General features: G+C 47.4%; 1 protein-coding gene across 1 annotated transcript in view; it reads left to right on the top strand.

Moving 5' to 3' along the window:
- Positions 1–9291: 9291 nt before the first annotated feature.
- Positions 9292–10097, top strand: part of stard15 (StAR-related lipid transfer (START) domain containing 15) — a 311243-nt gene continuing 310437 nt past the window's right edge. Inside the window, exon 1 of the mRNA XM_041193464.1 lies at positions 9292–9453. Coding sequence (XP_041049398.1) covers positions 9292–9453 — 162 coding nt within the window. The remainder of the gene's footprint in view (positions 9454–10097) is intronic.

The raw sequence follows: 10097 nt of genomic DNA, 5'->3' as shown, positions 1-10097 counted from the left end.
CTCATTATTTGTGATCTCGTTGTGCCTCTGAATTCTCATGAAAGACCTTGGGTGTCTTTGGTTGAAGCGTTACAGATCTTTGATGTGGTGACGATAGCTAGAGCCATGATTCTGTGTCATACAGCAGGATGATAAGGACAATGTCTTGGTGCAGTTAAAGGGCAGGCAGTGACATAGTGGTATTGTCACTGCATGAGTAATCCAGGGTAATGGTCAGGGACCTCGGCTCAAATCCCACCACAGCAGATGGTAGAATTCAATAAAAATCTGGAATTAAAAGTCTAACAATGATGATGAAACCCTTGTCAATTGTCATTAATGTCCTTTAGGGAAGATGTCCTCACCTGGCCTGGCCTACATGTCACTCCAGACCCACAGCTATGTGGTTCACTCTTAACTACCCTCTGAAATGGCCTAGCAAGAGTCTCAGTTGTATCAATCCAATAAAAAACTTAAAATGAAAGGAACCAGGCAGACCACCCAGCATCAACCCAGGCATTGGAAATGACAAATGCAACCTCAGCCCTGTCAACCCTGCAAAGTCCTCCTTACTAACATCTGGGGGCTAGTGCCAAAATTGGGAGAGCTGTCTCACAGACTGGTCAAGTAACAGCCTGACATAGTCATCCTCACAAAACCAAACCTTACAGATAATGTCCCAAACTCCACCATCATTTCCCTGGGTATGTCCTGTCCCACTGGCAGGACAGACTCAGCAGAGGTGGTGTCACAGTGGTATACAGTCAGGAAGGAGTTACCCTGGGTGTCCTCAACATCAACTCTGGACCCCATGAAGTCTCATGATATCAGGTCAAACATGGACAAGGAAACAAGAAGTGTGAGGTGATTCCTTTTGGAAGGAAAGATATGGTGAGGCAGTAAAAAATAATGAGAGAGTCTCTAAAGGAGGTGCACAAACAGAGGGACCTCAGTGTATATGTACATAGGTCATTGAAGATGACAGGGCATGTTGAGAGAGCAGTTCATAAAGCATATAGTTTCTTAGGATTTATCAATAGGGGCATTCAGTAAAAGAGCAAAGAGTTCATGTTGAAATTTTATAAGCCACCAGTTAGGCCTCATCTGGAGTATTCAAGATCCTGAGGGGTATGGACAGCGTAAATAGTGAGAAACTGTTCCCACTCTAAAGAACATCATGAACCAGAAGGGCACAAATTCAAATAAAGTGACGTGAGGAACAGATTTTCACCCAGAGGGTGGTTGGAGTCTGGAACAAACTTCCTGAGGGGGCGATGGAGCAGGTTCAATCAAGGTTTCAAAAGGGAATTTGATTGCTACCTGGAAAGAGAGAATGTTACGGGTATAAGGCAGGGGAGTGGGACCAAGTTGAATGCCCTTTCAGAGAGCCAGCGCAGACCCAATGAGCCAAATTGCCTCCTTGAGCATTCTAGAGATTCTGTGATTCTGTGAAACCTTCTGCTGATTATCACACAGCACAAACCCCTGCCCCCAGACCCCCAGCCCCTCCGCCTCAGCTGAGGAATCAGTGCTCCTCCATATTGAATGCCATTTGGAGAAAGCACTGAGGGTGGCAAGGGCGCAGAATGTACTCTGGGTGAGGGACTTCCATGTCTATCACCAAGAGTGGCTCGGTAGCACCACTACTGCCCAAGCTGGCCGAGTCCTAAAGGACATAGCTGCTAGACTGGGTCTGTAGCAGGTGGTGAGGGAACCAACAAGAGGGAAAAAACATACTTGACCTCATCCTCACCAACCTGCCTGCCGCAGCTGCTTCTTGCCATGACTTTACCGGTAGGAGTGACCACAGCACAGTCGGTGTTCACATTGAGGATACCCTCCATCATGTTGTGTGGCACTACCACCATGCTAGATGGGATAGATTTCGAATAGATCTAGCAACTCAAAACTGGGCAACCATGAGGCGCTATGGGCCATTATCAGCAGCAGAACTGTACTCAAACACAACCTGTAACCTTATGTCCCAGCATATTCCCCCACTCTACCATTACCATCAAGCTAGGAGATCAACCCTGGTTTAATGAAGAGAGCAGGAGGGCATGCCAGGAGCAGCACCAGGCATACTTAAAAATGAGGTGTCAACCTGGTGAAGCTATAACACAGGACTACTTGCGTGCCAAATAATATAAGCAGCAAGGGATAGACAGAGCCAAGCGATCCCACAACCAATGGATCAGATCTAAGCTCTGCAGTCCTGCCACATCCAGTTGTGAATGGTGGTGGACAATTAAACAACTCACTGGAGGAGGCTCCACAAATATCCCCATCCTCAATGATGGAGGAGCCCAGCACATCAGTGCAAAAGATAAGGCTGAAGCATTTGCAACAATCTTCAGCCAGAAGTGCCGAGTGGATGATCCATCCCGGCCTCCTCCAGAGGAGCCAGCATCACAGATGCCAGTCTTCAGCCAATTCAATTCACTCCACGTGATATCAAGAAATAGCTGAAGGCACTGGATAACGCGAAGGCTATGGGCCCTGACAATATTCCAGCAATAGTACTGAAGACTCATGCTCCAGAACTTGCTGCACCCCTAGCCAAGCTGCTCCAGTACAGCTACAACACTGACATCTACCCGGCTACGTGGAAAATTGCCCAGGTATGTCCTGTACACAAAAAGCAGGACAAATCCAATCCTGCCATTTTCCACCCCATCAGTCTACTCTCCTTCATCAGTAAAGGAAGGGGTCATCGACAGTATTATCAAGCGGTACTTGCTTAGCAATAACCTGTTCACTGATGCTAAGTTTGGGTTCGGCCAGGGTCACTCAGCTCCTGACCTCATTACAGCCTTGGCTCAAACATGGACAAAGTGTTGAACTCCCGAGGTGAGGTAAGAGTGAGAGTCAGGCAAAAAGCTCTGTGGCGATGGAGGATTGTCAACAGGGGCAGGGCTGTGATACCTGGAGGCCTCCAGTCAAGGTTCTGCACACAGGCAGCGATGTGCGATGGTGTGTCGGGCTCCTGTGTTGGGACAGGGGTGCCTTTCGGCAGCTGCATCTGCGACTGAGCAGCCCTCTTCAGGACACCCTCTGCTTGCCCTGAATGAGGAGGGGGGCTAGAAAAGGTGGTCCAAAAATAGGCTGTCCCATTTCTCCATGCTGGGAAACCACACCCAGCGGGATCACCATCTCTGTGGTCGAAACAAGGAAAAGCTAAACTTCAGAACCTGGAATGTGAGAACATTTGTTGACAACCTAAAGAGTGATCAGAAAGATGAACTGCCATTGTGGCCTGTGAGCTAGTGAGGCACAACATAGACACCGCTGCTCTTACCAAAACCCAGCTTGCTGGGGAGGGGCAGTTGAGGGAGGCCAGTGGAGGGTGCCCCTTCTGGAAAGGGAAGTCAGACCGTAACCCCCACATCCACAGAGTTGGTTTCACCATCAGGAACAGGATAGCTGCCATGCTCTCCAAACTCCCATTGGGGGTCAATGAGAGGCTGATGACCCTATGCCTACATCTCAGTCATAACCAATGCACCACTGTCATTAGCACATACTTTAGATTCAGAGCCTGAAGTAAAGGAGAGGTTCTACTCCGATCTCGATGGCGTCCTTGCTTCTATCCCAGGAATGACAATGTCATTCTCCTGGGTGACTTTAATGCCCAAATTGAACATGACCACAAAGGCTGGAGTGGAACTTTTGAATGGCATGGGGAAGGCCAATGCCAATGGCATCCTACTCTTGACCAAATGCGCCCAATATAGTCTGATTATGATGAACACAGTCTTCTGCCAGAAGAACCAGCTCAAGATCACACGGCGGCAGCCAATGGTGGGGCATTGGCACCTCCTGGACTACAACATTGTCCAAGGCAGAGACCTGAGGGATGTGTTTGTCAAGAGGGTCATGAAGGGTTCTGAATATTGCTGGATGGACCATCGAATTGTGCGCTTGGTGATGAACATCTGCCTGGCATCAAGATACCAGAGGACCCAAAAAGCAGCTCGGAGAAAGCTGAATGTTACAGCATTGAAGGACCCGGGATTGTGAGAAAAGTTCCAGGCCCAGTTGCACAGTGCACTGGAGCAAGTGCCTACCACTGATGCCATTTCCATCTAGGCACACTGGGAGCAACTCAAGTCTGCTGTCCTTGACACCTGCGCACAGACTATCAGGTTTGTGCCACTATGGAGCCAGGTCTGGTGTTATAACATAGCAGATATGTGCCAGGCGGACCAAATCCACAAGGAAACTTGGTCGCGCTATCACAACAGTTTTGCAATTTGTATTCATTACGAGATGTGTGCACTGAATGCAGAAGCAATAAGTCAACCAAGAATTTTAGAGATTTTAAAAATTACATTAAAAAATTTATTAACAAAATAAAAGATTTAAAGCACTTACATAAGACTACAATTACTGTAATTACTCCTAAAATTCCTAATTAATCTGACTCCCAGCTACACTCCCTTTAAGGCAATGGTCCAAAATAGGTTTTAGATTTAAAACAGAACCAGCAAGTTAACACAATACCCACTTGACAGTGGAATTCCTAATGGCTATTCCCCAGCTTCAGTTTTGTTATATGGCAGGCTCATGCACGCATGACTGGAGGCTTCATTAAGGCTATTTCACACACTCCTGTTATATCTTACATGGCCTTTTCCCATATATCCTTTCATTCTCATTTATATATGTTTCTCTATTTTTAGCATGTAAATTCTATTGTTCCATATATCTTTGAAACTGTATCTTCCTCATTATATACAAACTTTCATGCTGCCAATATTGTCAGTAACATTTGGGAAAAATAAACACATTCCTTGGCCCTGCTTATCTGGCTAGCTGTAAAAGGATAAGAGCCCTTTGAAATTCAAATCTTTTCATTTAACTAAAAATGCAAATTCCCTTCACAACTTATATGCTAAGCTCACATCCATGTTTATTCATTAGCGTGTCAAGCACATAGCTTCTTTTGATGATTTTCAACATGCAGTCTACCTGACTCCAAGTGTAATTAAATCACCCAGACAGACCCAACTATACTTTAACCCCATAAACCAACTTCACATTAAACCAGAAAAATACTATGAAAATTATTATACTTTCATCAAACTGGTTTGATGCCAATGACACCACAATATGCGATCTGTGTTCTCGAGTGGAACTTAGCAGCCTTCATCACCTGGCAAAGCCTCCCATGTACCCGGCGATTAAGAGCAGAGTACCACCAACTGAAGGCTGTGGTCCAACGATGCATTTGAGACATGAAGAACAACTGGTGGGTTGTTCAAGTCTATGCTGACCAGCATGACATGCGCAACTTCTTCCAGGCTACCAAGACAATCTATTGTCCCCACTTGACTGGACAGAACCCTCTCCGACCACAAGACAGCTCCCAACTCTTCAAGGACAATCAGCTAGAATGAGAGGCCATAGTTTTAGAATAAGGGGTGGTAGATTTAAATCAGAGATACGGAGGAATGACTTTTCTCAAAGGGTCGTGAATCTATGGAATTCATTCACTCAGAGTGCAGTGGATGCCGGGACGCTGAATACATTTAGGGTGGAGATAGATTTTTAATTAGTAATGGGTTGAAAGGTTATGGGGAGAGGGCAGGAACTTGGAGTTGAGGCCAAAATGAGATCAGCCATGATTGTAATGAATGGCGGGGCAGGCTCGAGGGGCTGAATTGCCTACTCCTGCTCTTAGTTCTTATGTTCTTATGTTCTAAGGACAATGGCACCATCTGTCAGCATTGGAAGAAGCACTTTGAACTGCTCCTCCTCCGGGACTCCACTGTATTGGAGGAGACCCTCCACGCCATCCCACAACAACCTGTGGAGGATTCTCTCAAAGATCCACCAACCATTGATGAGCTTAGGTGGGCATCCAACAAATGAAAACCAACAAAGCTTGTGGGCCAGATGGTATACCTGCAGAGGTCTACCATGCTGGCAGCTATCAGCTCATGCCACAACTCCACCAGTTCATCTTCCGCCTCTGGGGTGAAGAGGACGTCCCCCCCACTGCCAGAGTTTTATGTTGTGAACACACAAGTGTAGCTGCTGAATTTAGTGTGTTTATTCTAATGGTGATCTCCCGATGCTCTCTCTTTGCACCAACTTAGACACCCCAAGACAAGCATGCAACCCGGATCCTTTAGCCCCAAAATCCCAAAGGCACTGGATCCAACACTTGGCCTGTCCTTAAACATTGCTAAGACGAAAGTCCTTCAGCAACCTTCCCTGGGCCAGTTGAGCATCCCCTGCACCATTCACATAGATGGGGTGGCTCTGGAATATGTGCAGCACTACCGTTATCTTGGCAGCCACCGCTCCTAAGGGACTACCATCGATAAGGAAGTCCAACACTGAGTCAACTGTGCCAACGCTGCCTTCTGCAAGCTGTGCCATTGTGTCTTTGATGCAGGGACCTTTGCAAGTCAACAAAGGTTCTGGTTTGTAAGGCTGTTGTGTTGGCCACCCTCCTCTACTGCAGTGAAACATGAACTGTCCACTGACTCCACATTAAGACCCTTGAGAGCTTCCATCAGTGGAGTTTGTGTTGACTCCTCAGGATGAAATGAGAGGACAGCCAGACTAACACGAGCATCCTCCATGAAGCCACATCGACCGGCAGTGACGCCCTGCTCCCACGGAACCAACTCCAATAGACGGGCCATTGCGTCCGGATGCCTGAAAACCACTTCCCTCAGCAGCTTCTCTTCTCACAGCTCTCCGTTGGCCAACACTCAAAGGGCAGCAAAAGGAAAATGTATAAGGATATGCTCAAGGTCACCCTAAAGAACAGAGGCATTGACTCCACTGACTGTGAGGAGAATGCTGCCGATCAATTGGCATGGACCCACCTGGACCGTCAAGGTGCCAGCCACTTCAAGCCTCAGCGACTCAACAGCGAGGCAGAATGGTGATGTCAGAGGAAGGAGAAGGAAGCCAACCCGATGCTGTGATTTCCACTCCATATGCAACAACGTACCCCCACTGCCCAAGAACATGTGGAATCAGAATTGGGCTCCTCAGTCACCTGAAGTCTCGCCAAGCCTGACGGATATCATCCTCGATTCTGAAGGACCACCAATGACAACCTTGGTTCAAACATGGACAAAAGAGCTGAGCTCCCGAGGTGAGGTGAGAGTGACTGCCCTTGACATCAACACAGCATTTGACCGAGTGTGACATCAAGGAGTCCTATCAAAACCGGAGTCAATGGGAATCAGGGGGAAAACTCTCCACTGGTTAGAGTCATACCTAGCACAAAGGAAGATGGTTGTGGTTGTTGGAGGTCAATCATCTCAGCTCCAGGACATCACTGCAAGAGCTCCTCAGGGTAGTGTCCTTGGTCCAACCATCTTCAGCTGCTTCATCAATGACCTTCCTTCCATCATAAGGTCAGAAATGGGGATGTTCGCTGATGATTGCACAATGTTCAGCATCACTTGTGATTCCTCAGATACTGAAGCAGTCCATGTCCAAATGCAGCAAGACCTGGACAATATCCAGGCTTGGGCTAACAAGTGGCAAGTAATATTTGCACCACACAAGTGTCAGGCAATGACCATCTCCAACAAGAGAGAATCTAACCATCACCCCTTGATATTCAATGGCATTAACATCACTGAATCCCCCATTATCAACATTCTGGGGGTTACCACTTACCAGAATCTGAACTGGACTAGCCATATAAATACTCTGCCTACAAAGCAGGTCAGAGATTAGGAATTCTGCAGCGAGTAACTCACCTCCTGACTCCCCAAAGCTTGTCCACATTCTCCAAGGGACAGGTCAGGAGTGTGATGGAATATTTCTGATTTGCCTGGATGAGTGCAGCTCCCACAACACTCAAGAAGCTGGACACTATCCAGGACAAAGCAGCCCGTTTGATTGGCACCACATCCACAAACATTCACTCCCTCCACCACCGACGCACAGTAGCAGCTGTGTGTACCATCTACAAGATGCACTGCAGGCATTCACCAAGGCTCCTTTGACAGCACTTTCTAAATCCACAAACACTACCATCTAGAAGGACAAGGGCAGCAGATAGATGGGAACACCACCACCTGGAATTTGCCCTCCAAGTCACTTACTATCCTGACTTGGAAATATATCACTGTTCCTTCACTGTCACTGGGTCAAGATCCTCGAACTCCCTTCCTAACTGCACGGTGGGTGTACCTACACCACATGGACTGCAGCGGTTCAAGAAGGCAGCTCACCACCACCTTCTCAAGGGCAACTAGGGATGGGCAATAAATGCTGGCCCAGCCAGCGAAGCCCACATCCCATGAATGAATTTAACAAAAGCTTGATTCTAGTCTTTGGCTTAGTGCTGAGTATAAGCTGAAATCCGCACGAGATTCACTCAGCAGAGAATACTATGCACACACCACCCTGTGGGGTAGAGGGAAGAGCTCTCCCCACTGAGCCACAGCCGGCAGAAGACTGACTGAAAGATTATATTTCAAACACTAACTTACGACTTCTCTTCACAGACGCTCTGCCTGAGTCTCGTCAACAATTTCCTGGGATTTTTTAAAATATTAAATTTCGTGTATCTGCAATATGTTTATTATAAAATAAATATTCCTCACCAAGGGTCACAGTTCAATGACCAAGAAGCTTTTATTTTGCAAAGTGAATGATTGGGTAATATTTGGACAGCAGGGTTATTGCCAGCCTTATTGCTCGTGGTTCAAATGGGGAGGATCATTAAGTAAAAGTGGTCCGTGACAGAGAGATAGAACATGTCGGGGTAAAACCTACCCCCAGATACTGACATGGACCCAGGGAGGCTGCAAATTCAGAGGCTGCTGCATCACACTGTCTGAGGGGGGATCAGGTTGATACTCCGAGGACAGATGTGATAGGTTTGTATTCATTTCCAGCCCCCTGCCCTCGACAAGAGGTATTCCAGTTCCCTCTCGGGGTTTGGTGCACTTGTTTGAGCCGAAAGGAGCCTCTGAGAGCGACAACCTCTTGTCTTCAATTTCAGGCGGCGTCCGGATCAGTTTCCAGCCGCAACGTGAGCCTGAAACCTTCAAACAGCAGCGAGAGAGAGAGAGTGGGGGTGTGTGGGGGGGGAGAGTCTGCAAAGAGAAACACAACTGATGCAGCAATTCGAGGAGAGGAGAGGGGCGAGAGTAAAGTGAAGGAGGTGATAGGTTTGAGGGAGGGAGGGAGCTGCTGTTCGGACTAAACTGACCCGCTCATTTCCTGGACAGTTTTGTTGGCGGGTGGGGGTTCTTGCATGTGCCTGTTGTGTGTGTGCGTGTGTGTTTTAAGCTGCTGCATTTGAAGATTCCGGTCTCTGGCTGCAGGATGTCCAGTGGGGAGATTGTACAGATCCCTGATGATGCACATTTCACCTCTTTTCGGGAACAGTGTGAACGCCAGGAGGGTTGGCTGGTTCAGTACAACAAGGGGGGCACGACAGTGTGGAACCGACAGCCCGTGGAGAACAGAACCGTGCAGAAACTAAAGGTAAGGGGACGAGAAATCTGCACAAAATCCAGGTTGATACTCCAGTAGCTTACTGAGGGAGAGCTACAGTGTCGGAGGTGCTGCGGATAAACAGGGGGCCCATTTGCGGGCTCAGGTGGATGTGAAAGATTCCATTTGGCAGAAAAGCAGGAAAGTTCTCCCTGTGACAAAAACAGAAACAGAAATACCTGGAAAAACTCAGCAGGTCTGGCAGCATCGACGGAGGACAGCACAGTTGACGTTTCGAGTCCTCATGACCCTTCTGTTCAGATGCTGCCAGACCTGCTGAGTTTTTCCAGGTATTTCTGTTTTTGCTTTGGATTTCCAGCATCCGCAGTTTTTTTTTTGTTTTTTATCTCTGAATTCTCCCTGTGTCCTGGTCAATATTTATCCCTCAATCAACATCACTAAAACAGATTACCTGGTTGGTATTACACTGCTGTTCGGGGGGGTCTTGCTGTGTGTAAATTGGCTTGTGTTTCCCACATGACAACACTTCAAAAAGTACTTCACTCGGGCCCTGAAAGGTGCTATATAAATGCAAAACTTTTCACGGTGTAAAATGAAGTACAGACAATTCTGTCGGTAGGATGTAGTTGTGTTAAAACTCTTGAATTTTAAACTACCCCAGGTTAAATCTGGGA

Source organism: Carcharodon carcharias, chromosome 8, assembly GCF_017639515.1.
Source record: "Carcharodon carcharias isolate sCarCar2 chromosome 8, sCarCar2.pri, whole genome shotgun sequence".
NCBI lineage: Eukaryota > Metazoa > Chordata > Chondrichthyes > Lamniformes > Lamnidae > Carcharodon > Carcharodon carcharias.
The sequence above is the reverse complement of the archived record's forward strand: the minus strand, read 5'-3'. Positions and strand labels throughout refer to the sequence as shown.